This window comes from Sander vitreus, chromosome 21, assembly GCF_031162955.1.
Source record: "Sander vitreus isolate 19-12246 chromosome 21, sanVit1, whole genome shotgun sequence".
NCBI lineage: Eukaryota > Metazoa > Chordata > Actinopteri > Perciformes > Percidae > Sander > Sander vitreus.
The window spans coordinates 18525565-18541370 of NC_135875.1; the positions used below are offsets into that span (position 1 = coordinate 18525565).

The window sequence follows — 15806 nt, forward strand, 5'->3', positions numbered from 1 at the left end:
ATCATGAAACCTACATTTTCCTAAAACCTTGTACCAGTATGAACAGTTCACCGAATCATAAGCCTTTTCAGCATCCGGCCCAAAAATAACATTAACATTAACATTAAAAAAAACCTCTGTTTTAATTTGGAATCTTAGCAAATTATTTTTATTGAAAAGAAAGAAACAATTTCATTTTATCAATGTAAATAAGTAAAGGGAAAGTCTATATTGGCTTGACAACAAGCTCAGAACCCCCCAGCACAGTGAAAATAAAAGTTTGGTTATCTCACAGACTCAGACTAAAAGCAACTAGCAAGCCTGCCTGACATCAGTGCATCAAAGCATATCACTATCTGCAAAGAAAAGGAAATATGAATAAAACACGAACGCAGCAGATTGGTCTGATTCCCAGCTTAGCTAGAGCGGGTAACGCTAGCTCTGCGGACGGACCAGAGTCAGTCAGCACCGGGGAGCGAACCGGGGACCCAGGTCACAGGTTAGGTTACACCTGCTAGCTAGCTGCAGCGGCAGCAGCGAACATTATAACATTAGACCCAGCACCGGAGGTCTGATCCCCATGATCTGATCCCGAACCGCCGGTGACTTTCTGCCAGATCAGCAAGCTTAACGGCAGCAACAGAAAGTTTGCTGGGATCAGACTTTGGCGCTGTAATGGTAACGTTAATGTAACAGTAACGTTACAGCCGTGAACTGAAAGTCAAGTCCTCAGCTGGTTTGACTCTCTTCTTTCGGGAGAAGTTGTCTGCGGCGGGTAGACACAGAGAGTCAGAGGAAGGCAGGGAGAGAGGGTAATAAAGAAATGTGACATTATGAAATAAAAGTCCCTTCAAGCATTATCAAGAGTATAGCTAGGTTTTCAAAGTCATTTTAGCCTGGGCTGAAAGCAACACTGACAGTGATAGCCTACACTGGCGCTGTTGCATTGGAAATGACAACATCCGGTCTCTGAATGTGAAAAAAAACAGGCCTTTTTTCGTTTCTATTTTCGAGTGGTTTTATTTTTTGTTATAAGAAATAGAAAATGAAAATAAAAACATATTTTAAATTTCTCCCATCCGCTTTTGACCATGAAAAGGGGAAAAAAACCGCCTTGTATTTCAATTTCAAATTGTGTATTTTAAAACGAAAATCAAATAACCATTCGTTTTTTGTTTTTTAATACCTGTTTGTGAAACGAAAATCGAATGACCGAAACATACACTGACCCCAAAATATACACTGACCGTTTTTGTTTACATTCAACATGACGGCTACCGAAGAGCAGCGTCACCCGGATCGTTGGTCTGATTGGTCCAATGCGCCCAGAGGCATTTGAGCGGCGTCCATTGGTGACGCCCCTTCGGAAATGAACAGTCAATGAACCTTTCCCAGACCCACTCTCAGTTACACCTGAGAAGGGTCTGGTGTCAACCAGGCTAGAAGTTCATCGGCTCCACTATTATATTGTCAGTATGAACATTAGAAAAATGTATCTAATCGCAGCTAGGAAAATACAGTTGCTGGTAACTTACCTCTTATTTTGATGATGCAAGAAGTGAATTAGTCAAAATCCTTGATGACCCAAGTTAAAATGTTTAGATAAATGGGTTCCTATATCAAACGATCCTATCGAAGTGATCATATGACGTGAATAATGCAAACAGATTGAAAACTTCTACTCTGAAGATGATTCTAGATGGGTCATTATGATTATGATTCTAAATGTGTCATAATTCATTCATAATGATTCTATGAGGTCATGGAACATTCCTGCATTCTATATGTACATTTCTGTATAATGTAATGTATAATATCACAGATATATTTTGATTATGAAAACATACCTATACTTTACATGATAAAACTGAATTACATTTTAAATAAAAGGCTTGGAAACAAAAACTAACCCAACCAAATTTAGTTTGAGACTTATAACTTAAAAAGACCAATGGATCTAAGTCTTCTAAATAAACTGCTAGAACCTAAATAAACCTCTCAGTAGTCTACTTAAAGACTCAACCAGACTTTATTTACACTTACTGTATATACAAGACACAAAGGTAGCCACACTCAAAATGCCTACATCTTTCTTTACAAAGAAATACAAAGACAGAACCAGCAGGGTTAAAAACAACCCCTCAAAGTTGACAAATCGACCTGTTCCAGATAGAAGGCAGATGCCATCTATAATAATCTCTATTATAGCAGAAAGCATTAAAAAATGTACGAAAAAATGAGGCAGGAAGTTCATCATCATTCATCTTCAGCTAGATTTACACTGAACTTGAAATGTGAATAATTAACTTAAGGAGAATGTAACTCTTTAACTGAAATGAATGATACAGGAAGTCAAATTATTTCCACAATTGTGACTCTCCTGTTAATTAAAAAAAAAGCATGATGAATGAACAGATAAAGATGCATTTACTGCAGGCTGTAATGTTAAAAAAAAAAAAGTCTGGTTGGAGTCAGAGCAAACAAATCAGCTCAAAACAGCTTTCCCTTTAGTAAAATAGACCTCCGTTTAAGTCACAATTTGAACTTCGGATGCTATTATGGTTACACATAACATAACCCCCCCCCCCACCCCCTGTGAACTGCCAGACTGTGCATGGCATTGAAATGACTTAAAGTACTCATATTATGCTCATTTTCAGGTGCATAATTGTATTTAGAGGTTGTACCAGAATAGGTTTATGTAGTTTAATTTTCAGAAAACACCATATTTTTTGTTGTACTGCATATTGCTGCAGCTCCTCTTTTCACCCTGTGTGTTGAGCTCTCTGTTTTAGCTACAGAGTGAGACATCTCACTTCTGTTCCATCTTTGTTGGGAGTCGCACATACGCAGTAGCTAGGTAAGGACTACTAGCCAGTCAGAAGCAGAGTATGAGGGCGTGCCACGCTAGCAGCTAGGCGAGCATTATAACGTGTGTTACAAAGTGAAGCACGTTTGTCTCTGAAGTAAAGGCTGGACTACAACAGAGCTGTTTGGAGCAGTTTGTGAACAGTGTTTTCTGTTGGAGATGGTAAGTCCCAATTTCAAGCATCCTATTGAGAATGAGAGATTGTTTACTTCAATTAGCAGACAACATGCTCCATATTGGTATCACAACTGAGGCTGGCCATGTATGTGAGTTTTTAGGCTTAACAATGAACATTTCACCTCCAGCTGGCTTTAATAAGGCACTAATTACAGTCCAGTTAGCATCCGACAGCTTCAGTTTGAGACATTAAGCACTCGGCCATTATGGAGGCAAATGTCAGCTCCTCAGGGACAGATGGTAAGCTCTTACAATTCAGTTTTTACCAGAATTTACAATAAAGTTACACGTTCATTACTTGAAATCTATCCCAAAAAGTTGTTCAAAAACTTGACTTGCACTGTATATATATTTTTAAACTTCCCATGATACTGAATACATTGTAACATGGGAGGAAAAGTCTTTAAAGTATCATCTTAGGCTACAACTATTGACAGCACATGCACCAGTGGATTCTACACACGACAGTTCTGAACGTCGCTGATGTAAACGGTAGAGTCAACGCTGACAACCTGCAGAGAGCTAAGCAGGCGGCGGTGACAACAGGACACGACAAGGACGGAGGGCAGATGACGGCGGTGTGGGGCTCTGTGCTGCTGGTAATGATGAGTACTTGGACGTGGACAAAAGTGAACATGGATGCATTTTTTTTTTTTGCCACGTCACTGTAATCCCCTGAAGAAGCTGATATTATTGGAAACGTCACAGTTCAAAGTGTTTGTGGGCAAAGAAAAGCCCAGCTCTTAACATAACATCAATTTGAAAATAAAAAAAATCGGACAGGTGGGTTTCAGAATTCAAAACAAGTGGAAAGAACTGGAAGCAACCTGGGCTGCAAAACCCTTAATTTCTACAATAACATAATGACTAATAGTCTAAACTATTGCAATTGTTCTATCATCTAAAAAATAAAAACAAATCCCCAGTTTCTTTAAAAATAAACAATTCAAATAATCTCTTTCGGCCAAAAAGGCACACAAAACACGATGAAAGTACACTTCATAAAAGACATGCACTGAAGAAGCACTTGAATAGCCTCTCACACTCCTCACTCACATGGATGGTGAATTGTATTCTTTAAAAAATAAAACATTTACATGCTATTACTTCTACCCCCCTTTCTAATAGTGATGCCTGGGGAGTCTGACCCAGCTCTGGTCAAGAGGAGGGTCTACTTTGTGGACCGACTGCCGAAAAGTGTATTACTCCCTCTCCTCTCCTGTGGCTCCCTCCATTACACACCAGTCAAACACCGGTCTTCTCAGCGGTGCGGTGGGATTGGTATCGTTGCACGACCAACAATCAGGACTGCTTTAAGAGCAGTGCCCAGATTTCTATTTCTAACCTGACATGTGAAAACAGAGTGACTGACATTTTGCTGTCTGCTATACGGATGTCCATTTACGGCATCGTGGTTTGGCTTTTTATGGTCTCTTACAGTGGTCCGAATTTGGCCTCGTAGCGACTCGCTGTGTTCTTGTGGTGCCCGCACTCCTTCCGTAGCTCGGCGACTTCTGTCCGCAGCGCTGCGTTCTCGCGCTCGAGGAAAGCTGCTCGGACGGTGATCTGGTTCTCCTTCAACCTGCGGGCTTCGCGGGAGCGTTTGGCAGCCACGTTGTTCTTCTTCCTCCTCTGCCAGTACTTGTCATCCTGGAGAAATGGAGAAGCAGGTTGGACTAAGTCAACAACACAAGACCCTACCTGTCTAAAAGTAGTTTTGGACAGTCAGCTTTTTCCTTTTAGAGCAGCCCATACATGGAATAATATACGACACAGAACTAGGGAACATCACATCTATCAAATCCTTCTCCAAATCCATAAAACATTGGTTATTGACTAATCAAATGTGCTGCAAAATGTTTGTTTGTGTTTATTGCTACAGTAGTGTCTCTGTGTGTGTTTATGTGTGCATATGCACTTTTACCTGTGTCTACTGTGTATGATACTCACGTGTTATGTTTTTCTCATGCCATCAACCTGCCAGTTGTCATAATGTGGAATAGTGGTTGTGTCATTTTACTTGTCTATGTCTTTCTTGTTTTATGTGTATTTGTTGTATTGTTGTAGCGCATCTATTGTTTTAAGCCATCAACCTGCTAGGGACTGCAGATGAAAATGAGCCTGTATGGCTACATCTGGCACATTTACATGTTGACTCTGTACTCAAGTTGATTAATGTGCGTTGTCCCTTTTAAATAAATCCAAATCTACCATGCTTTCTGGGCTCGGTTTCTAAGGTAACCTGGTTTAACAGCCTTTTGTATCTTATTGTGAACACACGAGCCCAAAGCTGACCACAGCCAAGTGTGTATTATGGCCCACAGCCAGGCTCCTCTGTGCATCTAAACAAAACCTGTGTTCGCAGGCGGACTGAGAAGGAAGGAAAACCTCAATTTGAAGATTGTCAGACTGCTGAGTCACAGTGAGTCGCCAAAACCACTTCACTGTGATTTGGCCTGTTTTCTACTGTGTTCTCTTCCTTTAAACCGCGTGTGCATTGCGAAGTTGGCTGATGAAATTACAAGCCAATACAACTGGTAGACTTGGACATTTCATCAGCCAATCACTACTACTGCATGTGGCTACTGCCTTTGTACCACTTGTGTATTGAGAAATTGGCTGATGAAATTACAAGCCAATGAAATTACATTTCCATCCAAAGGAAACATTATTTTAGGATATCAAAAAAATTTCCAGCATGCTTTAAAGTTGGTAAACAATCCCTATTCTAAGTCTTAGACCATATTTCCTAATCCATAATCTAAAACCCACACTCACTTTGTATTGACTAAAGTTACAGCATTAAGTAAATATAGGAGCCAATGGGAAATTATCACAAAATACTGTACAATGTTGCCACATTAGACCCTTGCAATTACTCTCAACATGGTTGTCTTACATTGTGAGAAGTGGGATACATTTCTTTTTTTTTTTTTTTAATCATGGGGTCCGCTAAACTAGAAATCAATATTGCACATTAACATGTGCAAAGCCCACCATGCATTAGCCCCTGGACCCTGTAGTTCTTCCAACTTTACAGTTGCCTGAGAGGTGAAGCTGCGCTCGCTCACTTTATTGAAATTCTGGAAAACGGCATCAGCAAATGTTTTCGAATATAAAATCGAGTGCGCAAATCTAAACGTTGAAGCTCTGCTTTCTGCTTAAGTATCAGGGGCGTCACGATTCTCCAAATCCTCCATTCGATTACATTTTCGGTTATAAGGTCACGATTCGATTCAATTCTCGATTTTTACATTATAGACTAGACTTTTATGCAATATCTGACCTTTGTTTGCAATGTGCCACACTACGTTGTCAAATTTAAAACATTTATTGACAACATAATGTAACAATAACATATATTCAGTCAATTGGAAACTTTTATTAAAACAATTTATCAATAAAGTGAAAAAAAATAAATAAATGCCGGGGCAGACGCTTCACAGCACACAGCGGCTGAGCAAGAGAGCAGAGAGGAAGACTCGGCAGTCCCCTAACTTGTTGCTCTCGCTAACATAACCAATATACTGTAAGCTGCTGTGTTTAGGCTACAAAACGTTCATGCAATGAAATTGATGAATGAAAATGAAATTCAACCGTGCAGTTTTGTTGGGATTAAGCTATGAGCAGAAGGAATCTCTGCTAGCTGCTAGGCTAATGTGCAATGGTAAACACAATGGTACACGCACATAGCAGAGCTTCCAAACGGTGTTTTTTTTTTTTTTTGTCGACAACGCAAATGTTGTCAACATAACTCACCGGAAATCCAAAATACTTCCACATCGGCGACTTCAGTGAAAGAGGAGGGGGTTCAAGTTCTGTTGATAGGTCTGCTACATCTGCAGTTGCCATGCTCTCTTTTGACTGGCTGTATAAGTTAGAGGAGGTTGACTGACTCGCAGCACTTCAACATGCAAGTTTTTTACCGCTTGGCAAGCCGACCGGACGTGAAATGGGGGCGTAGCAGTATCGACGATTCCATTTTTTTTATTCGATATTCAGATTGTGGCTTAATTTCGATTTAAAATCAAAATCGTGACACCCTTATTAAGTATCCCTGTCTATTGTGGTGTTCTCTATTAAACAAACTATGCACAAACACAGTGAAACAAACTGTTGGACTGTGTGTGTGTTTCAGAGGCTCCTCTAGTCTCTCTCCCAGCATACCTTCTGTTCTTCCGGCACAAACACCTTCTTGGCCTTCTTTATCATAGGCTGTGGCTTGAGGTCATCTTCAGAGAACTTGTGTTTGCGAGGGTCAAACAGCTCGCCTCCAGGCACACTGGACAGGACCAGGTCAGTGTGATCTGGCTCGTAGTTAACATTGACCTCGATCTCCTCGGGGTCGATGGGCTCGGGGGTCGCTCTGTCCTCTTCGGTGGTCACCTCTGAGCAGACAGCACAGAAACACAAGACACCTGCAGATTAATCTGAAGGTCAGCAACACGGTCGGCACCATGAGCATGCCTCTTAAAAATTGGTGGTTTTCTCCACCATAACAGACACACACACACATACACTGACATTCTAACTAACTATTCTAAGTTAAATAACTGTAATATGGAAACCAGTTGCAAATATGTTTGCCGTAACTGGCCTTCAGTAGAAAAAGAGCCTCTGTGCAAACTAGAGATGGTCTGATACCATTTTTTTGCTTCCCGATACCTGAACTTGCGTATCGGCCAATACCGAGTACCGATCCGATACCAGTGTGTCATATATTTTATTATGTTTTAACAACTGTATACTACTATCCCTGTATGGATGTGATTTCTATCTTTGTTGTCTGTCTGGCTCAGGTTAAACTCTTTGTGAAACATGAATGCCACAGAACGTTCTTTTATTCTGCAGTTTGACAGTCAGTTATAACGGAAAAATAACATAAATAAACTACTTTAACGTAGATTTTCTTTAGGGCTTTATTACGTGGTATCTGATCAGTGCATAAACTCCAGTACTTCCCGATACCAGCGTTTTAGGCAGCATCGGAGCCGATACCGATACATCTCTAGTGCAAACACTAAAAGACTGTAAAGACTTAGACTTAAAGACCGTGGTGCCGAAGGTCCCGTTCATTGATGTTAGCACATTTTAATCTTCTGATCAGTTTCTAAATGTTTGTATGACAGTAAATTGTCATGTCTTTAACCCTAGACCACATTCACAAACACTAGGGGTGCTTCTCATGTCGCTTATTTGATAGCTTCTCGACTCCTCTGTCGAACTGGAAGCTGTTCTGTCCCTCCTCGGTGAAGGCCGTCTCAAAGGAGGGATCGCCGAGGAGCTATAGGCGAGGATACACGAGAGCAGCCTTACCGGAAGCCGTGCAGCTGAAAGCCGTTGCTAACTCCGCCCATTCAGCCGACGTATTCACATAACGCTTCAGAGAAAAAAGGAGGTCTTATCTCTCTAAAACACATTTCCTCGGTTCCTCTCTCCTCCCATGATTTCCTTGCGTCTCGCTTGTGCCTCCTCGTTTGGAGGGACTAAGACGCGAGGAAGGGAGGCAAGTGGAGGGAGTCAAGGAGGCAATTTGAGCGACATGAGAAGCACCTTAGGACTTGACTTGTTGAGTCATGTCACTTAACCTGAACATCTAGTTTTCTGCCTTGTAAAACATATACAAAGTATGAGTTTAGTGAATCCTGCAGCCGTCTAGTGTCTGATCACTCAACCTCCACTCACCAGCAGTAACATCACAGATTATACCAGAGTCATCATTGGTGATGATCACCACTTCTTCCTCACAATGGTCCAATTCCTGAATGGGTAGCAGGGCCAGTGAGGACACGCTTGCAGACTTGGCAACATTCATCTGTGCAGAGGGGGTAGCCTGCATTTTCTCTGTCTTGATAGCGTCTCCTTTTGGGCTGCCCTTTAGGGGGCTCACGTCAGGCAAGCTGGCAATGCCATTTTCCACAAGGAACTCCTCAAGGTCCATGTACTCCAGGTGAAAGTTTTCACCATCATAGGGAATGGTTTTCTCCCAAATAGCGGGGGTAAGGGCGGCTGACGGACCCATATCGCTTTCTCCTCCAACCAGGTCAAAATTGTCTCCCAGACCATGCTTTTCCTTGTCGGTGTCTGAAACAGAGAAAAGATACATATTAAGATCTAAGAAAGATAGCATTCGCAGGTAGAGATGGCCCGATTCCCGATACCGATTCCGATACCTGAACTTGCGTATCGGCCGATACCAGTGTGTCATATTTTATTATGTTTTAACAACTGTATATTACTATCCCTGTATGGATGTGATTTCTATCTTTGTTGTCTGTCTGGCTCAGGTTAAACTCTTTGTGAAACATGAATGCCACAGAACGTTCTTTTATTCTGCAGTTTGACAGTCAGTTATAAACGGAAAAAGAACATAAACTACTTTAACGTATTTTTTTCTTTAGGGCTTTATTACATGGTATCGGATCGGTGCATAAACTCCAGTACTTCCCGATACTGATACCAGCGTTTTAGGCAGTATCGGAACATCTCTATTCGCAGGCATTTTGTAAACGCATTTGGCATGAGCCAAAAGGCAGTTTTGTGTCTAATGTTATGAGGGTCAACAGTAAAACTACTCAAGTAAAGCACAATTGAGAGTTCAACCCCCTGTTTGTTTTTCCTCTCCAAAGAAACTCCTTCCAGAAAGGTCCCTCAGGCACCAAAACCCAACCACCAAGTTTTTGTTGTAACTTTCAACAGTAGAGTGACCAGTGGAAATTTGGACTGGATCAACTGCTTCCAAACAGTGAACCACTTCAAACGACAGTTCAGTGCTTTGGGGAGCTTCGTTTTCCCCCTTCACTTAGTCACAGATATGAGAGAAGATAAGTCTGTGGACAATGTGCTCAAAATAAAGTGTAAGGTGTGCACAATTTAATATCGTTGCACATATGTTAAACACATTAAGAATACCACCTGTCGGCTACTTGGTGTGATACCTTTTATTTTTTACGCGATTTCGGCTTTTTTTCAGTTGAACTCGTGTTTGACCCATGGACTGTATAAAATAAATTGACCTAACGTTAAAGCTGCATCGTTCGTTCCTTCCTCTTTTTCCATGTAACTGCACTTACCGTCGTCGCCGTCCAGAATATTCGGCGGAGGCATTTCCATTATCTTCTTTAAAACCCCATGGAATGAACTCGGTGGCCCCGTGGCCATTTCCGGTGTGATGATAGTTGGCTCTCCCGACATTTTCCCCCTTGTTGTTTACGTTAGAACGTTGTAACTGACAAATAAGCAAGCTCGGCTGTTGTTTTGCTCGATAACGCTAGCTACTAGATGTTTAGCCGGTTCCACCACCGTCATATGGTGTGTCTGTAATGATTTCAAATCAACAAAATCCCCGTTTGCGTGTGGCAACGACCGTCAATGCATCCCCGACAGCTCTCTGCGATGACCCACTGCTTCAGAAAATTATATATGTCGTCTGCTTGTTTTTGGAACAAGCCGGACCTCTTCGTCATAAAGGTCCACCCAGCCTTGTGTTGATAGGCTGGCCTGCTCCTCTGAGGGCGGGAATTCGAGTGAGGAGTCAATAGCGGTTGTCACGTCGCAACTAGCTGAGATCTCATTGGTTGGCCGAAGCATACATCAAACGTTGATATAACACTTAAAGATATGCAGCCAAAACAAATAAAGATAAGTAGCATGACCTGAATCCAACTAGGTCCTGCAGTTATCGACGTCGTTCACTAAAGTTTGTTTTCTTATCTAGGTTTTAAACAACTATATGCACAGATTAATGTCGGTAGACAGGCTTTACAACTTTCAGTGAGATATGATTAGTCAATTAATATGCCTATCTCAGTGCCATTACATAATCTTCAGTAACGTGTGTTCCCATTTTGATTCGCATATCTAGCAAAACATTGCCCAAGACGTTCATACAACATATTCAACGTAAATCCATGTTGCTGCACCACCACTCACATGCAAACACACGTGCAGCTGCTATCCTTACAAATCTACCGGCTCTATCCAATGGAGCCTTGCTCTGTCTATCATGCAGAAACGTGCACGAAGGGCGGCGCAGCAGTGCTAAAGGACCATACAGAAGTAGCACCGTGAGGTTTAAGTTGCAGTAGCCTAATTAGGCCTGTGCATTGCTGCCACTAAGGAGACATCCCAAGGGTATAGATCCAAACAAAACGTACTGAATCAGTCTCACAAAAACATCATAAAGGAGATGGATGATATTCAGCTATTAGTAAAATGTTTGTTTGCAATCTTTTTATGTGTCCATAGACACATTAAATTCAAGGTAAATCCCCCTCCACTTTTTCACATATGGAGGAAAACAGCCAGACATTACACATTATACAAGTTGTTGTACTCTAAGCTTTAAACTTTAGGGGCTGATCAAAGGTGGCATCATATAATATGACATATAGTGTCATATTATATGATGCCACCTTTGATCAGGTGGTATCATATAATATGACACTATATGTCATATAGTCCATGTGACTTAGCTAACAGGTGCCTGTATGACAGGACACAGCAGCAAACACAGGCTGTTTTTGACTCTCATATAAATCTAATATTCTCTAACACCGTATGTAAAATGTCCAAAATGCCAATTCCTTGTGTGGCAAAGTTAATAAAAAAGTAAACGTATTTCTCTGAAAACAAGCACCATCATATCGTCAGCCTGACTGTGCAGTTTTGTACAAAAATGACTATTCTGAAAAGCCAAGATTTCACTGACTTGTCAACTTAAACCAGATTCACATCTTTTTTTCATAAATATATAATATATATAAATAGTTTGCTGCAAACGTCTTGGTGTTGACTGACAGTTTGCTGGTATACATATTTATAAGGACCACTCAAAAATTAAACTTCACTACTACATTTGTATGAAAGACACACGAGTATGACTATATAACTTCATCTCGATCTCCTCCCGAAACTACGGTGGCCCTGAAGTGCAAATCACAACGGCAAATAGGAAAACACAACGGCAAATAGGAAAACACGACAGCAAATAGGAAAACACAACGGCAAATAGGAAAACACAACAGCAAATATGAAAACAAAATGGCATTAACTTCTACCGGAAAAGGTAGGGCCTATCTAGCAGAGGACTGAGCCTCCTGAAAGGACAAACAGACTGTCTCTCTGTTAAAAGTAGGCGCTTTTCCGTGTTTTTCACCTCTCTTTCCTGTTAAAAGACAGACAGTCCGTCTGTCCAATCAGGAGGGTCCATCCTCTACCAGATAGGCCCTACCTTTTCCGGTAGAAGTTAATGCCGTTGTGTTTTCATATTTGTTGTCGTGTTTTCCTGTTTGCTGTCGTGTTTTCATGTTTGCTGTCGTGTTTTCATGTTTGCTGTCGTGTTTTCCTATTTGCTGTCGTGTTTTCCTATTTGCTGTCGTGTTTTCCTATTTGCCGTTGTGTTTTATGATTTGCTGTTGCGTTTTTCTATTTGCTGTTGTGATTTGCACTTCAGGGCCACCGTACCAAACGACTAGAAGTAATGTAAACATCTTAGGACAGCTGTAAAAAAAAATAATAATAATTAAATATGTCCAAAGAGTTTGTGCAACACAATTTAAATCGTTTGTAACCTAACAACAGCAGTATGAATCCATAATTGTTACCTCATTATATTATCTGTTAGATATTGGCAAGTGGAAGATAATGACGGACATTTCACCCATATGGGAGGGAGAAAATATTGTATGTCATCAATTATACTTTTTGTGGGGTTCTTTAGGAGCTCCTTTAACAAAAAAAACACACAAACAGCCTGGCAAGTGATTGTGAAATCCTGTGAGATGGGGCCAGCAGCAACAGCACACCTCTCAATAATGATTTTACTTGACTACAATCTGATGGTCTAAACATGGACCAGAAAACATAGCCATAGTGATTTGGTGGTCTAAAATGCATCTTGATGTCACCCGTCACCACGCCACTTTCTCAGCCCCACGACCACCAAATACTTTTCTTTTTAAAAGGTGCTTGCAAATTAAATACTGAGCACACTAAACACTGCTACTAGAGTCCGTAATTGTATTGTTTCAGCTACAGTAAGTATAGCAACAGTCCGTCGGAGCTGTAAGGGAAACATACTGAATAGGCACGGTTTCTAAAGGACATTTAGGCTAATTTTATCCCGCTAACCTTTGGATGCCAACTAAAACCCAAGAAGCAGACCCCTGCACCCAACAAGCACGCAGTTATTTGCAGACGTTTCAGCAACTGTTTAAAATTCCCTTCCTAAATAAACTTTTAAGTCACATGCTGCATGTTCCTTGAATCAACACTCCAACAAAACACACTTCACACACACTTCGCCGCTTGATTTGACAGCCATTTAGGCTTACCATTATCGTCGAAGTTCGGGAGATTATCAATAAGAGCCCTTAACATCTCCGGGATCTCTGTAGTCATGTTTTCCCCTCTTAAGATAGCTTATTATAGGTCAATAAATATGTCACAACTGTTCCGAAACTCACAAAAAGCAATATTAGAATATAATGAAAGAGGCCCGACTGAGGCTTGCAGTAGCACTTATGAAATGTTACGATTATCAAACCTTTAAGAGGTTATATAGCGTACACTATGAACTCTGTACACCTTTCTTAACGCCCCTCCCACTCAGCTCCTCCGCAACCAATCAGCGTGCTTTCCCCCCAGCAATCGACGGAAATAGCGCCGATTGGTCAGTTAGTGTGTTCATCACAGCGGTGACAGCCAATATTGAGCCGCGTCTGGATTACCGACAGTGAAAAAACCTATTGACCCTGAATGTAGCAGACGAAAAAAAGTCCGCTAAATAAAATGCATGAAACCCCTACATTTAAGGTCGCTAACCTCAAACACCGGAATGCCATACAAAACAATTACTGATCATATTCAGTTTCTGTTGATAACTGTCAGAAAGGAAGTATTATTGTTATAGTGCATAACATTGAGGCGTTGTTTTTGTTTACAGAATATAAACATCTAGAAAGAATGCATTGAAGAGTAAAATATAATTTCCATACCCAGAGCATGGTCAGTCGATTATTCATTTTGAAATGCTTTGATCGCCACAAACAATTCATTCGTGATTTGACCCTTAAACTGACCCTTTATAATTATGCTCATGAATATTTGACTGAATTATTACAATTTGACAATAATGTGAATTGTGTGCTTCGATAAATGGAAAAACACGTTTTTTTTTGTTTTGTTTTTCTAAAACGGTCTGTTTATTATTAAATGCTTTCAAGAGATTTGGTCCACTTATGAGATCATGAACTTTCAACCAGGGAGGAGAAAAGAGAAAACAAAGTCAAGAAGATAACAACATAAAACAACAAAATGTAAAAATACAGTACAAAAAGAGGCCTTGTTTTTTCCACTTCTTACAACCCTGGTTTCTTCATCAAGAGTTGTTGAAAACAATTCAAATAACAAATAATTTCTAACTGATTGAAAACCGATAAATTAAGATTTGTTTGTGGCTGTGTAGGTGTGTGTTGGTGCCGGGATTCAAATGACACAAACTGTAGTAGGAGGCGGGGGAAGACTATGCTAGGGATAATTCAACCTTATGAAAATCATCAATTTATGAAATAAAGAGCCTTTTGAAGTGAAAGGATCTTGTTGATCGTTCCAACATTGTCTCTAGCTGGCTCTGATTGGTGCATAGTGTTGATCAGCCGTATATGGTAAGGTAGGCTGACGAAGCATACGCTGTAAAGTTACACAAAAGTGCAAACCAAGTTTGTTTAAAAGAAACACGCCGACTTATTGGGACTTTAGCTTATTCACAGTAACCCCCAGAGTTAGACAAGTCGATACATACCCTTCTCATCTCCGTACGTGTTGTAACTCTGTCCGACGCCCCCAGCGCTAGCTAAACCTAGCACAGATCCTGAAGGTAACCGGTTCCAACTAGCCTACTGCTCCGAATAAGTGACAAAATAACGCCAACATGTTCCTGTTTACATGTTGTGATTTGTATAGTCACAGCGTCTCCATCTTCTAACCGTATACAAACTGGGAACTACATTCTCAGAAAGGCGAAGCACTGCTACTTCTGCTACTTGGGCGGCGTGATTTGCTAGCAGCACCTGAAGCCCTGTGGTGAGGAGCAGAGAGTTCAGCTGGAGTTCGCTCAGAGTTGGAGTAATAGAGTCAACAATTACTAGATAGTAAAAGCATAGTGACCTTATTTGTACACCCTGTGACTTAGCTAGGCTTAGCTAGCGCTGGGGGCATCAGACAGAGTTATAACACGCACGGAGATGAGAAGGGTATGTATTGACTTGTCTAACTCTGGGGGTTACTGTGAATAAGCTAAAGTCCCAATAAGTCGGCGTGTTCCTTTAACGGGGTACTGTACGAGCTGGGATTGCCTCCATACGGCTCTCACAGACCATTCCCTTCTAAGTGAAATACCCACGTTTTCTTCACGGCCGTCTGACCGGCCATCAAAACAAAGAACAGAGAAGCTTGGATTACAACACACAGAAGGAGTGAGACTTCATTCTCTGCTCAGGATGCCATTACTCCACTATATCTTTATATACCATATATATATTTGTTTGCTGTTATATTCATGTTGCTGACCCTTTAAGATGGAAAATCTGACCTAATGTGTAATAAATTACAATGTAAGATTTGTTGTGTGTACACAAAGTGCACACAAACCTGCCTCCCCTTTAGTTTGTGTCATGATTCACCTGCCTTTAACAACACACACACACAGAACATGCAGCACATGTTCCACTGTTTTTTTTCCCCGTGCAATTCAGTTACAGCATCAGTGCCTTTCTCCAAC

At 40.9% G+C, this 15806-nt stretch overlaps 1 protein-coding gene across 3 annotated transcripts; it reads right to left on the reverse strand.

The window, feature by feature from the left end:
- Window positions 1–1989: 1989 nt before the first annotated feature.
- tefa (TEF transcription factor, PAR bZIP family member a) lies at window positions 1990–13559 on the reverse strand. Of its 3 annotated transcripts, none has more exons than XM_078278725.1 (4): window positions 13360–13559; window positions 8711–9109; window positions 7193–7443; window positions 1990–4675 (listed from the first exon to the last, which is right to left on the reverse strand). In XM_078278725.1, exons 1-4 carry the CDS (start codon window positions 13424–13426, stop codon window positions 4460–4462), a joined length of 933 nt encoding a protein of 310 aa, XP_078134851.1. In that variant the 5' UTR covers window positions 13427–13559; the 3' UTR covers window positions 1990–4459. The 3 variants fall into 3 exon arrangements, with proteins under 3 accessions (XP_078134851.1, XP_078134849.1, XP_078134850.1); XM_078278723.1 differs by lacking the exon at window positions 13360–13559 and adding an exon at window positions 10099–10469; XM_078278724.1 differs by lacking the exon at window positions 13360–13559 and adding an exon at window positions 10099–10466 and having other exon boundaries at window positions 7193–7413.
- Window positions 13560–15806: the final 2247 nt, after the last annotated feature.